General features: G+C 37.3%; 1 protein-coding gene across 9 annotated transcripts; it reads right to left on the reverse strand.

The window, feature by feature from the left end:
* Positions 1-2,779: 2,779 nt before the first annotated feature.
* On the reverse strand, positions 2,780-23,920 carry LOC109055921 (MLX-interacting protein). 9 transcript variants are annotated; one of them, XM_042757086.1, is made up of 18 exons: positions 23,464-23,919; positions 21,186-21,290; positions 21,020-21,105; positions 20,778-20,867; positions 20,583-20,624; positions 15,623-15,800; positions 15,448-15,537; positions 14,037-14,131; positions 12,042-12,564; positions 9,511-9,602; positions 8,165-8,285; positions 7,976-8,082; positions 6,902-6,940; positions 6,703-6,810; positions 6,445-6,572; positions 5,131-5,254; positions 4,334-4,463; positions 2,780-3,474 (listed from the first exon to the last, which is right to left on the reverse strand). In XM_042757086.1, the coding sequence occupies exons 2-18, from the start codon at positions 21,190-21,192 to the stop codon at positions 3,353-3,355; spliced, it is 2,082 nt and encodes a 693-aa protein (XP_042613020.1). In that variant the 5' UTR covers positions 21,193-21,290; positions 23,464-23,919; the 3' UTR covers positions 2,780-3,352. The 9 variants fall into 9 exon arrangements, with proteins under 9 accessions (XP_042613020.1, XP_042613016.1, XP_042613017.1 ...); XM_042757082.1 differs by having other exon boundaries at positions 15,623-15,869; positions 23,464-23,918; XM_042757083.1 differs by having other exon boundaries at positions 8,171-8,285; positions 15,623-15,869; positions 23,464-23,916.
* Between the last annotated feature and the right edge of the window lie 199 nt (positions 23,921-24,119).

The raw sequence follows: 24,119 nt of genomic DNA on the forward strand, positions 1-24,119 counted from the left end.
GAGGAGACTGCTGAGTCTCCAGGCCAGGACCAGCAGACTGAAGGACAGCTTCATTCATCAGGCCCTCTTTTTCCCCATGCACCACTGAACTCTGAACCTCAGCCACCCCCATCCCCGCCCCCAGCTCCCACTAACACACTGTGACCTGCACCAGACACTTTGTGCAGTATTGGTCTGCTCACTACCTCATTCAACTACCTCTTCTATCAGTTTAAAGAACCGAGAGATTTTTGTCACTTTAATCAGACTGAATAAGCTCTTTTGCACTACAATCATTATATCTGCACTGTTGTTGTTGTTTTTTTACTTCACTGGTTTGCACTCTATCTGCCATGCGCCTTGTGCTGCTTTACTTATCTGTGTTTTTTTTTTTTTTACATGACCTTATATGTATATTTGAACAGTTGTATTTTATATTTTATCTGTATTTAATGTTCTACTGTTAGTGTTATCTGTATGCACCAAGGGTCTGAGAGTAACACAATTTCAATTCTCTGTATGTATGTACTGTACATGTGGAAGAATTGACAATAAAGCAGACTTGACTTGACTTAATATGACAGGAATACAATGCATGCTACGAGGAGGTCATATGGACACCAATGTGTAGGGCATTACCCCCAGATAATGTAAACTTATTGGTATCATGCTTCCTGTCAAGAAGCATGCATAAAACAGTACACATTACAAAAGACACTATACAAGACAGTAATAATCATACACACAATGTCCTGGAGATATGCATGTTCATTCATAGAAGAGTCCCTTTTTATGAGCACTGTCTGTCTTTCCTAAGGGGAAATTGAGTGAGAGTTGCTCTGCCCACATTCCTTTGAGCAATAAAAGCCATGTTATCTGGCTGAGGAGCTCTGGGGGGCATTTGCAGACATCCCTGCTCCCAGTCTGATTGTTGGGTGAGGGGTCTGTTGGATTATATAACAAATAATAATGTGTTTGATTTGTCCATCTGCTAAGAGTACAACCTTCCGACTTCTTCAAATAAATAGCATCACAATCTCACTTTGACCCGTTTGAGGCTATGGACTTGCTCTTGTTTATTTGCTTTGTTCTTGCTTATAGCAGATCCATCACAGCATTAACAGCTTTCAAGAGACTGTGAATAGCCTCTAAAGCTTGATTCTATTTCACAGACATATTAAATATAATTATAGTAATATACATCTATGTTATTACATTTTAAAGCCTGGAAAGAGATGTGAGGATCTGGGAGAAGAACAAGATTCTTAGTGCATTCCAGTGAATTTCATGGGATATTAAATTCGGAAGGCACACCATATATTTTGTCTTTTTTTTCATACTGTTAATACAAATCAGGAGGCTTATAGATATTATTGTCACATTCAAATACCAAGCATTACATACATCTTGACCTGGTTGCTCATGCAGATTAGTGGAAATATCCAGCTTCCCATACAAACAACATTTAGTCAAACACCTTGTATATAAGGCCTAAATGAATGCAAAATCATTTATTTTTATTGGGAACAGGCCACAGTTAGAAAGGTTCATTCAGTTTTACACCCACAACAGCTACCACCCCCCCCCCCCCCCAAAAAAAAAATACAGAAACAAAATATTGAGCAAATCAACATTCAAAGGACACTGTGAAAAATAACTTCATTTGTAATAACAGATGTAAATGCTACGTCCTTTCATTCCAGACCTGTGGGCCACTTGAAGTGAACTGCTGAACTCTGTGTCTGACATTAAGACATTCTCCCAGGAAAAAATAAATGCTATTAAAAGGCCTACCAAATGCAATTAAAAGTACTGTTTTCAACATTATATACCTAAAATGATACCTTAAAACAAAACAAATCAACAAAACTATACAGAGTACAACTCACTGGGCTCTTTTCTTCTATAGCTCTACTTAATTTAAAGGGATAATCCATCCCAAAATAAAACATTCGGCATTAATCACTTACCCCCATGTCGTTCCAAACCCGTAAAAGCTTAGTTCGTCTTTGGAACACAATTTAAGATATTTTGGATGAAAACCGGGAGGCCTGTGACTGTCTCATAGACTGACAAATAAATAACAGTGTCAAGGTCTAGGAAAGTATGAAAAACATCGTCAGAATACTCCATCTGTCATCAGTGATTCAACAGTAACGTTATGAAGAGACGAGAATACATTTTGTACACAAAGAAAACAAAAATAACGACTTTATTCAACAATTCCTCTCCTCTGTGTCTCTCCAAATCAGCGCAGCGCCCTTTTGTCAATTCTGAGCAGTAAAGAAAAATAATTCTCTTCTGTGTCAGCCGCACTGCACCGATGCACTGTTTGCTTTCAAACCAAAGCGTAAATACACGTAAAAAACGTATCCTTGTGGCGCGGCTGATTCGGAAGAGCGTACTAGTCAGATTTGTCAAAATGGAGAGACACAGAGGAGAGGAATTGTTGAATAAAGTCATTATTTTTGTTTTCTTTGTGTACAAAAAGTATTCTCGTCTCTTCATAACATTTCGGTTGAATCACTGATGGCAGATGGAGTATTCTGACGATGCTTTTCATTCTTTTCTGGATCTTGACACTGTTATTTATTTGGCAGTCTATGGGACAGTCTCAAGCCTCCCGGTTTTCATCCAAAATAGCTTAAATTGTGTTCCGAAGACAAACAAAGCATTTACGGGTTTGGAACGACATGGGGGTAAGTGATTAATGACAAAATTGTCATTTTGGGATGGAGTAACCCTTTAAGGCACAACAAATGTGGTTTATCATATGACTATAAATATTTGTAACTTTAGCTCATACTTTTTTTACACGTCCATGCATCTATCCACACACTTCAAAAAGCCAGTCTTGATCCTGGTGTTTGTTAAGGGGTGCTGCAGTTTTTGGATGAACTGAGGGTGAGGCTCCACTAACAGCACTGAATATGGAGGACTCCCAAATATATGAAGAAAAAAAAAAAACACCCTGAGAGGTAAAATCTGTAAGTCTAAAGGCAACAGCTCTAGTGAAGCGTAATGAAGTCTGAGAAACACAAAGACATAAGGATGCATGTAAACAAGAGAAATTGCCTTTGCTTTGTCATTTCAAAATAAATCCACTTTCAAATGTGAAAAGGGGGGCTTGTTCTTGTTGAGATTGTCCCATTAAGATAAATGCTAATGGAGTGTCTATGCTGTACACAAGAGGAACATACAAAAGGGGTTTGACAATCAAGCAGTTCTCCTGCATTTCCACCAGTCTGAGTGGAGTTCAGTGAGTAACAGCCAAGCAAAGAGTGCAAGAAGTGTTGCTGTCAAGGCTTCTTGAAGACTGATAAGCCCTGGTAAATAAAAACTAAATCACATTTTAGATGTCAGAGTGTTGAAACTAAGATCCTGAGGAATGTTTTTTTGGGTTGAGAGCAGCCTTTTTAGCTTCCTCGGGCAAAAGTGAGGGATCCGTCAAGATGGAGGTGCTAGTACAGAGCTGTCGTAACGTCCTGAGTACCACTGGAGGACACACACACACAGAGTGAACATAATACACAGATAATACACAGCAAAACACCACCAATACATGAACATATCTCTATTACCATTTCACGTTGGTTATATGCCATACATTCTATATTTTATTAGGAATTTTGCTATTTTGAATGTTTCTTAACAATAAGTTAACTTAGCCATATAGACCAGTAGCATACATATCACTATGCTCTAAAACACTTTTACATTTTAAAAATATAATATAAAATACCATTCCAAGTTCCAGTTTAACAATTGTTTAGAAGCATATGGCTTCCTATAGCAATTGCATATACATTGTAGTTTGACGTTTAGCCAAACAGGCCGAAGCTTTTGTCCAGCAGGGCTGTGCAATATAGACAAAATCATATTTCAGTTCTTTCAATGAATACTGAGATTCTGATTTTATTTGCAATTTTGGCAAATGTTTTTCTGCATTTCAACATTTAATTTCAGTGTACACATTTCAGAATAAAATAAAATAGTACTGCACTTGATAATAAAACTAACATCATGTCTCTAGAACAGACGAGAAACAAATTAAATTAATAAATGTATAAATATGTCTCAAGTGTACTAGTCACAGGTTTGAAGTATTGTATTATAGTATTGTCAATATATCAGATATAACTCAAATATTGCTCTCTTTTGATTCACAAATCTTTATCAACCCTCTCAAGATATTAGGCTGCTGTCACTTTAAGACCTAATGCACGGAACCAGTACACCAAAACACATCTGAATTAAAATCTAAATAAATAAAATTGCATCTTCATGTGTTTTAAAAAAAAAAAAAAAAAAAAAAAAAAAAAGATATTTATATGAAATGAAACAGAGAACTCACTCGGTCGGAGGACTGGCAGGGCGCAGTAACGATCCAGCCACTGCATGGTGGTTTCACACAGCTCTGTGCTGTTGGTGGTCGACACCGTTCCATTGAAGGACTCAAACAGAGGATGAATAATGACGCTGAACTGAGAGAGGAGTGCTAAAGAAAACCACAAGCCTGTGGAGGAGTCCAGTCTAATAGGTTTTGTGACCATTGTTGTCAACCAGACCCCTCACAAAAATGTGAAAATTTTTAAATTATCAGCTTTAAAATGTGGATTTTATTATTATTACACACTAATACATATTTTCTTAAATTATAAAAATTAAACCAATAAACAAACTACAGTAGTGATGCTACTGTATTGATTTATTTAACAGAACAACACTAAAATTACAGTTCTAAACATGCATGGCTGTCTTTTTCTTTACTTTCAAATATTGTAGAACCAACGGCTTTGGGAAAACGGTTGATGTGTTGCATTTTTATTATTTTTTTTTAAACTAGTTATAAATGACTCAAACTTGTTTCAAGTGACAAATCATTCCTGTGTACTCTGAGGTCAAAATTCGTACATACCTCATACACAAAATGCACACGTGGGCAGGTCCGGAAATGTCAATGCTTACTTAAATAATTAAATGTAATAAAAAAAAATATAAAAAAAAAAAAAATGTAGAAGTACCCTCATGAGGAAATGATTTAGTGTATTCATATGCCATGTGACTACAGAATGAAACCAATACTGTGGACTGAATGATCTGAAGAAACTATTGGTTTGTTCAGTTCAATATTTTCAGACTAAAGGATACGATCCAGAATTTCCAGTTCTGAAGAGTTCTGTTCTTCACGTAGTCGTCAAACTTCTCCTTCATGTGGTCAAAGCGATGCCGTGCGACGGGAACCCCTGTATCAGGGAGCTGTTCCTGACACAAGCTGCAATAAACAGTGGGCAACTTTAAGAGTTCATACAGCAATCTCATGGCATTATTACAATTAATGGCAAAAGAACTGTTTGGAAATGTAAACTGACATTTCCTACTGACACACTACAGCAAATGATTGAAATAACTGACTTAAAACTAGGGATGCACGATAGTTTTGGAGCATTATTGAAATCAGCCGATAATGGCTTAAAATGACATTAAAATGACATTATGCCGATATGGCTTGCCGATAATGTGCTCTGGGTGTGATCGCAATAAGATCATGTCATCAGTGCTGTCATTCTTGAAGCGAACTTTTGCCTAAATGATGATTAGATTCACTGTTTTGAGCATTTAATCTGAGTATGCGAGTACAGAATGAGGCGTCTGGTGTGCGATAGAGTCACAGTTACTAGCGCGAGCAGCAGCTAATGCCCGTCCTGTAAGGACTTTTATTTACTTAAAATTAATGTAAAATAGACAAATAACATTAAGATTGTGTTTCTGATTAAATAAAGCAGTAGTTGATGTCTTAAAATCACGAGTATGGTTTGATTTAAAGATCAGAAGTTAAAGCTTACATGAATAATCACAAACAAGACACACACATATACATATATATATATATACACACAGATTTATTCATTAATGTGTAATATGTTTTTTTTTTCCCAAAAGGATTATGAAAACTTAAACACAAGAACCTCTACAAGATTTCCAGAATTTGTTCAACTCTTTTGCTTTAGACCATCTACATAAACATTTTTTAATGTTAAGGATTGCTTTATAGTTATTTTCAAAGCTTTCAATGTACTCTCGTTATAAAATAACTTTGTTGTTTATTTAATTCTCAAAAGCAAAAACTAACCAAAATGAAAAATTATTTGTTTATAATCTCTGCACAGGAGAGACTTGGTGTTGTTTCCAAACAAAAGGAAATATATCGGTATCGGCTATTGTCCAAAATGAGTTGAAAAATATTGGAATATCGGATACTTAAAACCATTTTTTGTTGGTGAAAATACTAATGGACTTAGACTTTTGCACAGCATGTTCGTGTTTACTGAGCTCCCCATCACTGATATATCTGTACACTAAAATAGCATGTTTTGCTATTATACAGCAGTTTTTCCAAATGTGCCACTTACAAATAGCAAAAAAAAGAAAAATACGAAGAGTCTAATTCATAAATAAACATACCTTATAGATGCATTAAGCTCCTCAATCTCCTCTCGTAGTCTCTTGGTCTCTTCCTGCATCTGCTGTCTCTCTAGTTGCAGTTTGCTAATGTAGTCAACGGTCTTCTGAAGAGTCGCCGCATTACTGATCTGGAAAGCCAATAATGGGTGACGAAAAGTAATTACTTTTCACTATTTAAAATACTTGCAGAGACAACTACAAGTACGGATCAAGTTGTGATTTTGAGAATCGAGTAAGGAAAGACAGCAGCAGATTTACATTTGATTGAGGCCTGAGAGTCGGCACCAGATTGCACAACGTCTTGAAGCAGGCATTTATGGTGAATCGCCTCTTCTGCTCAGCAGATATGTGATTCACTCTGCGGCTCTGTGCCAAATCACAGGTCAAAATTACAAACAGAGACAGACTGATAAATTAGCAGATATCTGGATATTTCAACATAAAAATTAATGATAACCTTGCTCAGCTGGCCAGTTAACAGAGTTCCTAGTTCCCCTATGTCAGTTCCCAAATTAAACAGCAGTCAATGGACAAAACAAAAACAAATGTGAATCCAGTAAATATTCAGTAAAATAAGTGTTCATTCAATATAAACAATTTTCTGTACACCTCAAACTCCATCATTATATTGACTCATAATCACGGCTGCCAAGTGATTACCAAATGCATGATGTCCCAATTAATCAAATTAATCGTACATCAATTTGAGCTGAGAATTTACCCCCTAAACAAAGATCATTTAAAGTCATTATTGTGTTAAGTGAGAACAGCATCGAACAGAAAAGCTTTAGAAATATACATTTCATTCAACACAATGTATTACACAAACTCTTAAGGCTACCATGTGGGCATAACACTGTTTTCAGAAGCTGCATGTGAAGTGGCATTTCGGTGTATTAACACAGACTGCTCAGAGGTGGCATGAATGCATTTACACTGCAATCAGAGCTGCATAATTAATGCAATGAGACTGAAAAAAAAAAAATTATAATAATATTACCACATGATTTCATTTGAAAAAACATTAATTCTCTTAATATGAAATTAAAACCACCAGTAAATGAGAGATTCATTCATTCAACCGATTCAATTAAACGGCCAGTTCATTCAGAAATGAAGCAACTGACTCTTTCTACAAATGGCTCACTGAATCATTCGTTCAAAAACATGGATACAATCAGTGCTTTGTGTTGCTCGGAAAGACACATCAGTTCTTTAGAATCATTTAAATGTGTTATTTTTTCCATAATTAATCGCAACAAATTAAAGTATTAAATCCACAGCCCAATTTATAATATATTAGTATTTCATCACCCGTCCTGTACTCTCTGCTAATATCACCAGCCTTTACAACTCATTTCCACTGGATGATAAAATATATTATTTTGTGCTATAATTTAATGTGAAAAAAAGAAGAAAAAAAATAGATTAGATTTGCACTCCGCTTTGAAAGATGTAAGTGAACCTTATGCATTTCTGAATCGGCATCGGTTTGGAAAACCACAGTAGAGTGTAATATCATGAACTATACCTGACTGCCTTCATTTTTGCCTGCGCAGGGGTTGAGGGGTGACTGGGGGCTCGGGACCTGTTCTGCTCCCAGAGGTGACCCCTGACCTGAGACTCGTCTGTCATGTGCTACAGAAAAGGAGAAAAGAAGCTTTCTCAGGAATCCTCCATTCAACACAATAAAAACTAAGGGGATCGGGCTGAATCGAACCTGTACCTGCTGACTGTACGGATCTCTTCTTGTTGGATATAGTTGTGGCAGTTTCCTCTTTGGGTACGATTAGTTGTGGAGACTTTTGTGTCTGAGGGAGAATATGAAAACCAGCGGATCCCTGCAAGGCAGTGCGATTTCTTTTATTTTTATATTGCAATTATGTATTGCTTGGGTAAAGTGAATTTTAAGGGTTACCAGGGTTGAGCAGAATTCAAAATGTAAGAGTTGACTCCTATTTAATTTATGAATCAGAAACTGAACGGATCGCACTTCAAACAATGCTGAATTGGAATTATGGGAATTTACTGAATTGCAATTCAAATAAATACGCACTATAGAAAAATGAGCATGAAAATTTTTTCTGTTTAAAGACTTCCAAGAAGCTGCTTGTTTAGCAGTTTTCTTTCTAAAGAAGACCTATATTCTACTGAACTCGGAAATTAGTATGGGGCATTAAAAAAAAAAAGTTTGTCCATTTTATTATATATATATATAAACTAACTGGCCCTTAGTTTACATTATAGCCATGCACCCTGATTTACTAATTATTTAAGAAATTAAAACTTATTCAGCAAAGATGCAATAAATTGATCAAAACTTAGATTAAAGCATTTATAATGTTGCAAAATATTTCTATTTCAAATAATTCTGTTCTTTTGAAATGTCTAATTATTTAAGAAAACAAAAATTGTATCACCGTTTCCACGCTATATTACACCGCGCAAATACTGTGCAGCACAACTGTTTTCAACATTGATAATAATCAGAAATGTTTATTGAGCAGCAAATCATCATATTAGAATGATTTCTGAAGATCATGTGACACTGAAGACTGGAGTAATGATGCTGAAAATACAGCTGCACATCACAGAAATACATTACACTTTAACAGATATTCACACAGAAAACAGCTGTTTGAAATAAATAGAAATATTTCACAATTTTTTATAGATTTTTTTGATCAAATAAATGCAGCCTTGCTGAGCATAAGACAAAAAAAATAAAAGTCTTACAGACCCTAAACTTTTGGACAGCAGTGTATGAATTATTAAAAAAAAAAAAAAAAAAAACAATAACATTAATAATAACAATAATAGCTGTTTATTATAAATACCATTTGATTCTTTTACTCTAATTTTTTTTATAAAATTACAAACAGCCATTATATTTAATTTCTATTTTCTTCAATTCTAATTTGAATTACAATTCAGCATTCTTTCTGCTACCTGGATTCAAATTTAGGAATTTATTTGGAATTCAAACATCTCTCAAATCAATTCTGAATGTTACACAACCCTGTTCTACAGACGGCGAGGATAGGACATGAAGGATGAGAGGCTTACACAAGGAATACTGGGGGGGGCAAGGACCATACCAGTGCTGGGGACAACATCAGCGCTGAGAGACGACGTGACAATCATAGCACTGCTGGGACCTGGGAACGGTTGTGATGGGAGACGGATAGGATGAGAACACATTTAAAACCTTGATGTTTGGAGAGCCATTCTAGTTCCACTATTAGATGAACTTTTCTACCATGGTACCTCGGGGAAGATCAGCAGCTTGTGGAAAGTTTGCAGTAAATGTGTGTCGTAATTAGGACTGCCAAACAGGTTAATTCATCTTAATTTAAGTAAACAGACATTTGTGCAGCTATTAGGTTCTGCAGTATGTGTGGATGACACTCACAGCTTAATTAAAGTGACAGTGCTCTTACACAAAAGATGCTGCCATTCTACAAAACACAGAACACACACACACACACATTATGCAAACAATCTTGCGTGTGTAAAGATGCTGCTGACATGCAGTCCTCCACTGCTTTCTTATGATTGATGGTGTTTCGCTTATTTCATTTGTTGAGCAAAGATGATATTCAATTTCTCCATAAAAAAAGACCTTAGCGATTTACTTCTTAGACTTCCCTGCATTTGAAATGACCAATAGAGAGATGTCTTCTCCATTAATCTTAAAAATAAAAACGGCAGAAACAGAGGGTTGGTCATCTTATGGCAACTTCCACTTGTCCAGTGTAAGAAAAAAAAAGATTGTCATTTTAACAGTAAAAGACTGTAAAAATAAATAAATAAAAGGCTAGAGTAAAAACCTGTTCATTGGTAGGTAGTTTTCTTACTTTACATGGTGAAAAACTAATACATCTGAGACATTTCATGTCATTTTACGGTAAAATACTTTTAAATGTATAGTTTTTGAAGTAAAGAGAGCACCTCATAGAAGTCGTTTTTATAATTTACAGTAAAATTACATGCATTCTGTATGGTAGCGCACATTTGATGGCTTTTCATTGAAATAATTGTTTCTTAGTTTCAGTTATATACACATTAGGCTTTTATGTATCTTATGTTTTTAAATTAACGTTCACTGCATTGTTTTGGTGTTGTGTGGATTACCATGATGGTGTTTTGTGTGCATATGACACTGGGTTCCTTCCAAATATTAGTATTCACCTCAGCTTGTAGGAAAAAGCTACTTGTGATGAACTCTTGTAAATCTTAGACAATTATTAAATGGAGCAGATGCTTTCGATTTGTAACTGTAGCCGTTTTCCAACTGAACTAAATAGTTGTTTCTATTTAAAAACGCAAAGCGAGAATGGGGCGGTGGACAAGTAATGTGATTAGGGGTGCAACGGATCACAAAACTCATGGTTCGGATCGTTTTACGGTTTTTGAGTCTCAGATCGGATTTTTTTTGGATCAGCAAACAAACAAAAAAAAATCCAAAATGGGGGCGGGGGAATGGGCTGAAACAAAAGTTACTTTGCTTTCCACTTATTAGTTAAAGAACACTAAGTACTTCTTTGATTCCAGAGCAGAAACTACTGGCCTAGCAGTGAACGGTTTGATCCGTAATAAAACAAGAACAAACATCATTGATAAATACAACACAACTAAATTGCAACTAAATAAGGACAAACAGTAGCATTCAGGCACAGAAATGTAATAATTAAGTGCAAAATAACATTGCATAGTGTTCACTGTATAAATTTAATATAGATTAAACTTTGTTTTTGTTGTTTAACATAAATGATAAGACAGCAGCAGCTATTTAAGCTATAGACTGATACACATCCGATTCCTGTGTGTTTACATTTACGCATTTAGCAGACGCTTTTATTCACTATATGTTTGTTTTTTGTTTTTTATCAGTATCTGTGTTCTCTGGGAATTGAACCCACGACCTTTAGCGCTGCAAATGCAATGCTCTACCACTGAGCCACAGGAACAGGTTTACGTTCATTTAAGACATTACAGTCTGTGTTTATGGGGATACATGGTGAGACGGGTATTTTGAGATCGTTTTGTATCTGTTCAAGCAGAAGGAGATGTGAAAGAGAACCGAATTATGTGTTTGCACACTGTCTAAAATGTTTTGTGTGCGAGTTTGTGTGCAATTACCGAATTGGTTTTTTCTTTTTGCTTTTTTTTGAATTTGATTGTTTTAAAATTAATTTAGGTTTTTTAAATTGGAAGGATTTAAAACACATTCAAAAGATAAACTTTTCTCTGTGATGGTTAAACATGCGTGCAAACTGTGATCCGTGACAGCCCTAAATGAATTTGATTCGTTTGAATTGTAACAGTGACATTGAGTACTGAGTAAGCCTAATGAATTATAAATGTAAAAAAACAGATTGTTGCATTTTGGCATATTAACATATTTTTAGATGAAGAAATATACCATCTTCAATCTGTAAAATGTACATTTTCCATTTACATCTGTAAAACTGAAAATGCTGCTACTGTACTTTTTACAGTAAGGTTCTGGCAACCACAGCTTCCTCTTTCCTTTCTTTCTTTTTACAGTGGAGCGTGAGCATGTTAGAAAACCTGCTTTGAGGAGAGGCACAAACCTGTGAGTATGAGCTGAGGAGATGGCAGCGGGTTGGCCGGGACAATCGGTCTCTGTGTATGTCTGATCTTTTTGCCCGAGACAGGAGGCAGAATAGATTTGGGCGAGGCGAAGTTGACCGCCTGTGAGCGGTGTGAGGCGGAGGCCGCCGGCTGTGGAGACGGCAGCTCAAAGCTTGATCGGTGACTGAAGGTGGTGGCTGCATCAGAGGGGGTTACTGTGGAAGGGGAGGTCTGCGTGACCACGGACGGAGGCGGGACGCTCGGGACACTCGGGACTGTAGTGACGGTGGACACACCTCCACACTGGAGAGGCTGAGGGGCTGCTGGGACAGGAGGAGCTGGTGGGGGCAGGAGAGGTGGGACGGAGGGGCTCACTTGCTCTGGGAAAAGAGGCATGTAGGTTTGTTGGTAGGACGGGCCAACAGCGTTACCATTGTCCTGAGTGCCGACTGAGAGGTGGCTGGGCAAAGGAGCAGAGGGGATGAGGCGGTAGTCCAGCGGCATGGAGGACAGCAGGGGAGCCTAGTGAACAACAGACACCAAAATCAGCACACTCTCATAGAGACTGCAGGCTCTTTCCTGCCTCTCACTGTCTGAGACAAACAAACACTGGATCTCACACAGAGGGATAAACCATACAGTTAACATCTGCAATATGTTTGCTATTATTTGTATGAGCTGTGGTATAAGATTTAAATTATTGTGATCACAAATGTGACCCTGGAGCACAAAAGCAGTTTTAAGTCGCTGGGGTATATTTGTAGCAACAGCCAAAAATACATTGTATGGGTCAAAATTATTGATTTTTCTTTTATGCCAAAAATCATTAGGAAAGTAAAGATCACGTTCCATTAAAATATTTTGTACGTTTCCTACCGTAAATATAATAAAACTTAATTTTTGATTAGTAATATGCATTGCTAAGAACTTCATTTGAACAACTTTAAAGATGATTTTCTCAATATTTAGATTTTTTTTGCTCCCTCAGATTCCAGATTTTCAAATAGTTGTATCTCAGACAAATATTGTCCTCCTAACAAACCAGACATCAATGGAGAGATTATTTATTCAGCTTCCAGATGCTGTATAAATCTCAGTTTTACAAAATTGACCCTTATGACTGGTTTTGTGCTCCAGGGTCACAAATACTACATGCCTTCTGACACTTGATTGATAGTTCATAGCGTTTTAGCAAATAAAAAAAACCTTTTAGTATCACTGTAGAACTGGCCACCCTCACATGATAGTTCATGTGCTCCTTAAAAACTGTCTTTATTGATCTGTAATCTACTGCAGCACTCATAATTCGTGTGAAAATAATTAAAAGTTATTGATGTTTTATTGCCTCTAACGTGCATTTCAGTTGAAAACAGCAGAAAATGCACGTACAGGCAAACTTTTGGAGTTTCGCAGAAATGTAAAGTCCTTGCTATAAAATGTTTTAGGAAAAGTTAATAATTTTAACAAAAGTCATCATAAAAATGGCTTTTTTTTTTTTTTAGTGTTGCCCTGAATAAGCTATCTTACATAACAGATGTGTAGTACATATAGTCCACAAGGCTAAATAACTACTCAGTTTACATTCCCCTGATCCTTAATACTGTGTCTCATTACCAGATGACCATCAGTGGCTACGTTTCTGTGACAGTTCTTCACGAATCTTCTCTCTTCCTAAACAGTTAAACTGCCTGCTGGCTCTTAATGCATCGTGCTGCTTTCGTAAGCATCAGTAAATGTTCTGAACAACGATCATATGTAAAGTGCTTGTTGGTTTTTATTGATTGTTGTTGTTTTGTTAGGATTAGTTAATTTTCTTAAATATTTTTTATTAGTATTTTGTTTTGAGTAATTATTAATTACCACGCAGACATGGTCAGTTATGCATAATAATCTGTATTCATTCTAATGGGTTACAATGAGATTGTAGAGTTTTATAATTATCATGAAGCAACAGGACGTGCATGTAAGGTAGGAAAGGGAGAACGTGTTGTCACCTGTGTTTGGGAGCTGCTGCTGGTTAAGGCAGTGACTGCTGGGGCGGTGGGGGGGGTGGAGGGGAAGGCTGGCGGACGCAGGGTGTGAAACAAATCTAGGTACAAACAAACAAAATAAAAAAAATCTTTGAATCCCACAGATTCAGTTACTGAATGACTGGTTTATGATATCATCATGTTGCACAAAATGATGTGACTAATTCATTCTTTCAAAATGAGCAGCTAAGAGAGTGGTTTAGATGTACACTACTGGTCAAACGTCTGGAATAATTACGATTGTTTTGGTTTTGTTTTTGAAAAGTCTCTTCTGCTCACAAAGGCTGCATTTATTTAATCAAAAAAATACAATAAAACTGTAATACAATGAAATATTACTACATTTTAAAATATCTATTTTTCCATGTTAAACTGTAATATATTGCTGTGATCAAAGCATTTCCAAAGAATTTTCTCCAGTCTTCAGTGTCACATGATCCTTCAGAAATCATTTTAATATGCTGATCCGGTGCTCAATTATTAATAATTATTCATATTAATATCAATGCTTAAACAACTAATGTTGTTTGTCTGCTTAATATTTTCTTAGAAACCACGATACATGTTTTTTAAGATTTTTCAAAGTTCAAAGAACAGCATTTATTTGAAACATTTATTTTTGCAACATTATAAATGTCTTTAATGTTATTACTGTGATTCATGTAATGCATCCTTGCTGAATAAAAAGTACAGTATTTTATTTATTTTTTTATTACTTACATCAAAGTTTTGAATGGTATTGCATCATGGTTTCCACGGAAATCAACAACAAAAGAAATTACATTGATAATAATCAGAAATGTTTCTTGAGCAGCAAACCAACATATTAGAATGATTTCTGAAGATCATGAGACACTGAAGAAAATTCAGCTTTGATCACTTTATATTTTAAAATAGATCACAAAGAAAACAGTTATTTTACACTGTAATAATATTTCACAAAATCACTGTTTTTATTGTAATGTAGTCGTGTTTAAATAAACGCAGTCTTGGAGATCATAAGAGTCTTCTTTCAAAAACATTAAAAAAAATCTTTAATCACTTATGGCTGGGACTGTAACTGGGCAAAACATCTACTGGTGACACTTCAGATTAGGGAACACACGTTTACCATTAACTACCAGTTTTCCCTCAATAAACTCCTAGTTTGCTGATTATTAAAAGTCAGTACGGTAGTTGTTAAGTTTAGGTATGGGCTGGATTAAGGGATCTAGAATATGGTCATGTAAAATAATGCATTAATATGTGCTTTATAAATAATAATAAACAGCCAATATGCAAGTATTATGCATGTTAAAAAGCAACTAGTTAACAGTGAATACTGTTCCCTAATCTAACAAGCCCAACCTTAATCCAAGAGTGGCCTGGTCTGTACCTTGCAGAGGCTCAAAAGTGTCCATGAAGTCCAGGTTGGGCTGCAGTGGGATGAGGCCTGGCTGGATCATATCTGCATTACCTGCATGGGCTGAGAGCACAGCGGCGCTTAGAGTCAGCCCGTCTTTCTCTAGAATAAACACCTTAACACGGCACACTCGACTGTCACTTCTCACCAATCTCCCTCGGATTGGGCCACGCTACGGGTTGATGAGAGGCCAGCGTGGAAAAGAGTGTGTCTGAGAATTCGGACATGAGCACGTCCATGTCGAAGAGCAGGTCCATCTCCATTGGAACCGGCGAATCGTGACTCCTGCGGGACCTGCGGCGGCCTCCCGCGCTGACGTCCTCATCCTGGTACAAGAGGACACGGCAGGTGTCTGGACACACTTCCCCAAACAGTGAAAACTGTTCCTCCGCAACCTTTGGGAGGTCAAAATGCAACAAGCCGGCCGGGTCATCAGACACACACTCAAGGTTCATGCAGACACAGATGCAAGCATCAAGCAACCGATCAATTTATGCTTCTTAAAGGAATAGCTCCGACCAAAAATGAAGATGTGCTGTTAGTTTTCTCTTAGCTGAAACTCCTTGGTGATTCATAAATTGCAAATCAGTGGCTACCAGTTTTTGAGAATAAAGGCGGCCCATCAAGGAACACAAAATAACAATATACTGGGGTCTTACGAAGCGAAACGATCAGTCTGTGCAAGAAACTGAACATTATTTATAACAGTATTACCTGTAAACCAGAGCCTCAGCGAACGGACTGGAGTGACATCTGATTCACAAATAAATCATTCTATTGAACTGGTTCTTTCTGGTGAACTAGTTGAACCAGTGAAATTAAGGTTTTTATGGTTTCTCGTAGTAAGACTGGTTTATACACTTTATATGCTTTAGACATGTAAATGTAATAATGTTGTAAATAATATCCAGCTTCTTGCTCAGACAGTTGTTTCGCTTCATAAGTTCGTCAGGAGCCACGGGTATTAACTTTATGTTCACCAAAGTAAAAATCTCCTTTACTTCTCTACTGAATAAATTAAGTATGCAAATTTTCATTTTTGGGTGAAATGTCTCTTTAAAAATCCTTTTGATCTACAGGCTAAACCAGGGGTTTCCAATGTTTTAAACACCGTAAAGTACCCCCTGAGATTTCAAGTTAATATTTAGAGAATTTAAGGACACATCTGTGGTCCTCTGATGTTGGTTGTTAGTCACATGGCATGTATGCAAACATGCACGCGTGTATTTAAAAATCATACCGGGCTGCACGATTTAATGTGAATATTTTGTCACACACTGCACCATTCAACATTTTTATTTCATGTGAAAATGTCTCATATTTCTACTGCGGAGACATGCAGACTCAAAGAACAGCAGGCTCTGTAATTCTGTTGTAAATCAAAGCAACCAACACTGTAAGTCACAATGCAATGCATTTTTTTACTTGCAGAATACTGACCAATGCTATAATCTCCTATGCACAAAAAATTATGGAAATTAGGCAAATGTGAATATGAAAGTGAGCACAGCATATACTGCGTTCCCAAATGCAGGTTAAACCACAGGCAGTGTCCACTCGATCTGAGCTAAAGCAGATATATTTTCAATATATAGCCCAACCTATAAAGCTCTAAGTGTTTGTGTGGATAGATGTGGACAGTCTCAGGTTTAATATCCTCTTCCAGTTCTTGACAAACACCTCCAACGCATTCTTGTCATTCACTACAGGCTCAAACAGATTTTGGAAGTGCCATTTGGCTGTAAATAAACTGGCTTCATTCCAGTCGTCTCTAGCCAGCCGACTCTGCATGATCCGGCTCTGACTGAGAGCTCCTTCAAACCTCTTTATCAATGTTGCCTTTATCCATATGATATACTGTACATGCCCTCTCTTCACACAAATACAGCTACAAACCTTCTGTGCTCACCTCTAACCTTCAGTCTTAACATCATCGTTCCTGTTCTAAGCTTCTTGATGATCAGTGCACTAAGCTGAGAGGAAACTATATATCCCTGTTGACTCTCTGTTCTCCTTTCCTTGCAAGTGTTTCCACTGCCTAGAGTCTTGGATCAAAAGCACTTCAAGACTGCCCAAGACAGTCAGCGAGGAGTCAAAATTCACTTTTTCCAAAGCCATTTCAATGTCCCTCAACATCAGCCTACCTGAGCAAATCACAAAATAAACTGAACGATGCAACCTTTAAACAAGGCACCTGCTCAACAACCATTGTGCAACTACTATACTAAACTTACAGAGCACCTAAAGGGACATGATGATTAAAAATGAGTTGGGAGGAAAGATTTATATTTGAATGCTTTTCCTTTCCCCACGAGGAACTTGCATTCATTCACAAAATGGACATAATGTGGTGGGTGGTAGATATATTTTCAGAGCTTCTGCATCTTGGGGGGTGCAATACTTTTGCGAGTGAACATGAATGTTTTCACATCGAATACAAGGCTTCATGGGGGAAATAAATGTTTTGTGAGAGAATGCAAAGGAGAATGAGCAAAAGCATTGAGATGCATTTTTCCTCCCATCTCATTTTTGTCCATCACCTCTTCCACTTTGGGGCTTGGTGCTAAACCACAATATATAATCTATATTGTAATTAGAGGTGTGCGATATTTACCGTCTGCAATTGTCGTTTTAACAATACGCGAGTTGACATTATTGAGAGTCACGCACTTTGCAAAGAAAAAAGACAAACAAAAAAACGTAAGTCTATATAAGTGATGAATCTGATCAGAATGCCACTATAATAAAAAAAAAAAAAAAAAAAAAAATTTTTTTTTATTTATGATGCTTTTGAGATTTACATCTCAAAGCGCTTTACCAAGGCATATAAAAGAAGAATCAATAAAAAAACAAATAAAAATACATTGAGATTGACCATCAGGGAAACATATCACATATATGCTAACCGGAAAACCGGATACATTTTAAGAGAACATTTAAAAATACTAAGGGATTCAGCCTGTCTGATTTCAGTAGGAAGAGAGTTCCAGAGTTTAGGAGCCACAGAAGAGAAGGCCCGGTCACCCATAGAGCGTAAACGAGTTACAGGAATAGTTAAAAAGCCAGAATCCGATGAACGAAGATTGCGCATTGGGGTGTAGACAGTTAAAAGTTCAATCAGATATTCTGGAGCTAAACCATGCAGGGCCCTGTAGGTAAGCATAAGAATTTTAAAATCAACGCGAAACCTGACCGGAAGCCAGTGCAAGGACTCCAAGACTGGAGGGATGTGCTCACTTGTCCTGGAAAACTTGTCAGGACTCTGGCAGCTGCGTTTTGAACATACTGCAATCTGCCTAAAGTAGATTTCGAGAACCCCCGCGAGCAAAGCATTACAGTGGTCTATTCGAGAAAAGACAAACGTATTGATCAGTTTTTCAGCCACTGAAAAAGACAACATGGGACGTAGTCTTGCAATGTTTCTAAGGTGAAAAAATGAAACTTTAAACCATGTTCTGAACATGAGGATCAAAAGTTAAGTTTGAATCAAATATCACCCCCAGCTTTTTTAATTTTGCTTGAAACTCCATAATAGACCCATCCATCTTTAAATTTAAGATATTAGCTTTACGTATTTGATGGGGTGAACCAATCAGCATAACCTCAGTCTTGTCACTGAGACAAAGAAAATTTTGAGACATCCATATTTTTACCTCCAATATGCAATGTTCAAGAAAGGCAACAGCCGAATTATCACCAGGTTTTGAGTGAATATAAATCTGAGTGTCATCTGTGTAAAAATGAAACTTAAGACCAAGGGATCTTAGAAATAGCCCAAGGGGGAAAATGTACATACTAAAAAGTAAGGGACTCAAAACTGAACCCTGTGGAACACCAAATTGCACTGAGCCAATATTGGACCTGCAACCACCCCAGGGACACAAACTGCCTACGATCTGACAGATAAGACTTGAACCAATTTAAAGCAGTGTCAGTAACACCAAAAACTTTTTTCCAATCGAGAGAGTAAAAGAGAATGGTCTACAGTGTCAAAAGCTGCGCTGAGATCGAGTAAAATCAGGATTGACAAAGAGCCAGAGTCAGCAGCAATTAACAAATCGTTGGTGACTTTAACCAATGCTGTTTCAGTACTGTGCAGTTTGCGGAAGCCAGATTGGAGGGGCTCAAAAAGATTGTGCAAAGTAAGATGAGTATTTAACTCATTCAACTTATGAAAGCCAAAAATATCCCTTGTATGTTTTTTTTTTTTTTTATACCTTTATAGTTAAGTAATATCACACAAGCTGTTTTCCTAAATATTAACACGTGAGCATGATTGCAAATATGATATTAAAATTTATACAACAGTTCAATGAACATAAACGAAACATTAATATTGAGTGAGTTACATTTTAGACACAATAGTGTCTGGGGTTTTTCTTTCTGTTTCGCCAATGAAAATGGAAAAGGTTCCAAACCATTGTTTTGTTTGTGAACGAACCATTTGAGTCAATGATTCAATAATCCATTCAAAAAGATTGCTTCATTTCTAAATGAATCAGCTGTTTTGAATGAATCGCTTGAACGATTCAATGATTCACTCATTATGACAGAGACCTGCTGCCACCTGCTGGAGGTTTTAGTGTCATATTTATTCATCCTTGACGGGCTTAAACCAATCAAGGAACAGGCACAAAGCCACACTCAGCAGTTTACTTAACGCTTATCAAAAAAAAAAACAATTTTTTTTTTTTGAGAGATCATTTGTTAATATCGCACACCCCTAATTGCACTATGCTACTAAAATCATTTGCAATTCCTTATTATACATACGTTATATGTGTGTGTGCATGCATATATAGGCATTATATATATATATATATATATATATATATATATATATATATATATATATATATATATATATATAACTAATATAATTACAACTGTTTTTCCTAAATTTTAAGACAGTACAGAGACTATATGCCTAACACCATCTACCCTGACTAAACTCTCTTAGGCACTGCTAATCTTTTTATAGGGATACCTTACAAATTGCAGACAAGTTAGTGTAACAAAACAAAACAACGGCATGCATGTACACACTTCACGCAGATGCTAAATTCAAAGCATAGTGAAAAATGTTAAAATATTCCTTTTAAAATTACCCTGAGAAGGCTTGACAGGTCTTCATCCTTGTGCTTCTGCAACTACAAATATGAATGTGTACATTATAATAAATATGCAACTGTAATAAGATATTTATAATAAGAAGCTGTAAATATGAATTTGAACAGTTAAAATAAGTGACAATACTTTATAAATTACACTGCTAAAGTTAAATGCGGGGGCAAATAACTTACTCTTTTCTTGAAATATGTTCTCCATTTATGATATTCTCGGATCACGATTTCGATTCTCCTTTTCCAGTACTTTCCTTCTGTAGCGATTGCCTGGTTAACAGAAAAACATGGAACTTGAGACGTGATCTGACATGAGAAATGAAAGCTGCAAGTTCTTCAAGGAAAACAAAAAACAATGGGTATGCATGCATGTAGACCTCCAGAGCTGAAGAAACAGAACAATATTTGTATAAGCGCCACACCTCTGTTGGCCGGTGTACTCCTGAGTCCATATTTCCATCCAAGGGAGTGACGAAATGGCACACGGGGTTCTGTCTCTTCTCTACATCTGCAGAAACAAGGCGTTGCAGACGGAGATCATCGTTTCATCCCTTCTGAGTAATCTGTGTGTTTAGTGGTTGGACTTACATTGCATATACCAGGCTCTCCAAATAGCATTGTTGAGGCGAATCTTGTCTCTCCACAGCAGCTTGAGGCCTTTGAAGTTCTTCCATTTCGGAGACACCAACCTTCCTTATAGAAACAACATAAATGTCTCATTTTAGGGCTGTGGGTGGTACAAACAGCTGCAATTAACTCTTTAATCGCCTGGTTTGTTCATGTCACTTGGAGTCTACTTCACATTCAAACATGGGCAACCCAAACTTTGCAACATGTATGTGTCCGAAAAAACAAAGGTTTCATGCAAATTCTGAATGGATTATAGTGTATAAAGCATGCAAAGTGCACTCCTTTTAATATCACTTAAAAAAACAAAACATAAAAAATAAAGTCTAATCAATCACTGCTGATTTGCTTTTACGCAGTAGACTAAACATTTTATTTGTATAAAAACCATTTTATACAGTCTAACAGTCTTCTGTCTTACAGTGCAGTCTACAGGGTCGGACAACTTTTGTTATGTGAAGATCATGAGAAAAATAAGTTGTGAAGAAAGAAAAAGAAAAGAAAAATACAGGCCGTCTGACGGCTTACATGCACAAATCATTTAAAAAATGTTCTCTTTTGTATCCATTTTACCGTCAACCTGTATTATTATTATTATTATTTTACTATTTCACAATATTGTAATATGCATAACAGACATAAATTCAATTTCATGCATAATTGTGTTCTGACCTATAATAGGAAAAAAGTGGCCATTATGCAAATAATGTTGTGTTTTAAAGCGCACAGTAATCCAGGAATCTCAATTTTCAGTTGTGATTATCACCATAATATTTTTGCCAAACGCTCTATATATTGAAATACAACCAAACAAGGAAACAATGCATGCAACTAGCTTCACAACTCGATTCAGACGAAACTACACGAGAGCAAGGTCTGATTAACGTAGTGAGTGAGTAGAGTCATGCCCAAGACGGAACAAAACTGTGAAATTTGGGCCTGAATTGCGAAATTCTAACATGAAGATAGAAATCTAAACACAAAGAGATGGCCACAGAGTTTTGGTCTTTTTATTACAGTTCCTCGGTTTGAGTGTGAAACAGATGACGGTGAATGCACAGTTTAAGAAAAACAGGAGTCTGTTGTTGGATTAAACCACCACCACATACACAAATGTTAACACAAATAATACAAAAATAGACGCGTTTATATTCTGGACAAGCATTACACTTTATTTATTTTGAGCTCAGGTTAAAATCTGCAAGCGGTGCTTCACTAAACCCATTTCCTCAACATTCAGTCTGATTGATCTATTCCTATATCCTCTACCTCACTGAAAACTGAATATATAAAATACATTTGCAATTCTGTCACACTACAGGACTATTTGAGTGAACGTCACACAGTTGCGGTCAGAATGAACCTGAAAAAAACATGCATATTAATCATTTTAATAAAAGATTATTTGGTCTTGTGTAATATATGAGAAACACCTTAAGAACTGAAACGTGTAGCAACACACGTCACACACCTCCTCTTGTGATGAGAGGCGTTTCTAAACCTTCACTCCACAACATCAGTCCAGGGTTTAAATCACTTCCTTCTGTGATCTGATGTGGCTTCTCCTCACAGAATGAGGAAGAAGATATACTGTAATAAAGACTGGCTTGAAAAGCACAGATACTGTACACGCTGTTGCAGTCGAGTGTTTACGGTCTTCATGTTTCATCATTCAGAATGTTTCTAGATTCTTTTCCTTCAGTCACGTGACAGCTGACTGTCTCCGTCCACATTACTACAAAACTACCATTTTTTGTTTTATATATAAATTGCATAACTGCATTTAATGCTAGGTGACTGTAATTAACTTGCAGATGAATTAGTAATCCCTTACTGTACTTTTCAGTGGAAAAGTAACTAAATTACAGTAAATAATTAGCTAGTGACGCATCACACCCGACAAAGACTGGAAAGCCTCAAGTCATGTACTACTTCAGACTAATGTTTTAAGTGTGTGTGTGTTTGTGTAACTGGTTGCCAAAATTAGAAGAGGAAATGTTTTCCACTTCCTGACTAACCAGGCGTCTTGTGGATCAGGGAGGTGCGCGTTTTAAATGCATAACTAGTGTACGCACAGGTTAATACAGCTGTGAACGTGACTGACAATAACAAACCAAACTCATCTCGCGCACACAAGGCCTCCGTCGCGTGGCCGCGGGACTGAACCCATCCGCGCTGGCTGATGACGCAACGCTGTTGTTTACCAGCCTCTACCCGCTCGGTCGAGAGTTTACTAAACCACGCACCTGTAGGCGAGCGTCATGCACTCGAAGAGCTTCGTCAGCGAGGTGTCGATGGAGAAATGCGACGTGCTGGTCTTCCCGAAGCGGTAGGTCTGGCAGGTCTGTTTGTTGACGGTGTCGAAGTCGTAGCCCTTCTTCGGCGGGTGCTCGGTGTGCGGGGAGGACACCATGAAGTGCCCGCTGTGGATGATCTGCTGGTCGGCTCTCCTGAAGGAAACCGTCGGCTCCTCTGCGTCAGAGTCGTCGTCCTGCTCCTGCTTGACCATCAGCCTCGGCTCTCGAGTCGCCATGATTAAACGGTTTCGCTGCTGCTTCACTTCACGACTCGTCCTGCGTCCATTACTGCTGAATCTCGTGTTAGCAGCAGCTTCATTAAACGCCCCTCGCGTTAGCTGCCTGTACTAGCGCAGGACGGGCGTTGTTGCGTCGCGATTGGTTGAGCAGGGTTGCCAGGTTTTCACAACTAAACCCGCCCAATTGCTGATCTACACTAGATCGCGTTCCGGGGGGTAAAATAGGCAAAACGATTTTTTTTGTGTTGGCGGGGTTCCCTTGGTAAGATGCGCATTCCAGAGGCTAACTATCACGTTATTGCTGTCGCTTCAATCCGCGGCGACGGAACACGATTCCGCGCAAAAACCGCGGACCTGGC

Source organism: Cyprinus carpio, chromosome A5 (assembly GCF_018340385.1).
Source record: "Cyprinus carpio isolate SPL01 chromosome A5, ASM1834038v1, whole genome shotgun sequence".
NCBI lineage: Eukaryota > Metazoa > Chordata > Actinopteri > Cypriniformes > Cyprinidae > Cyprinus > Cyprinus carpio.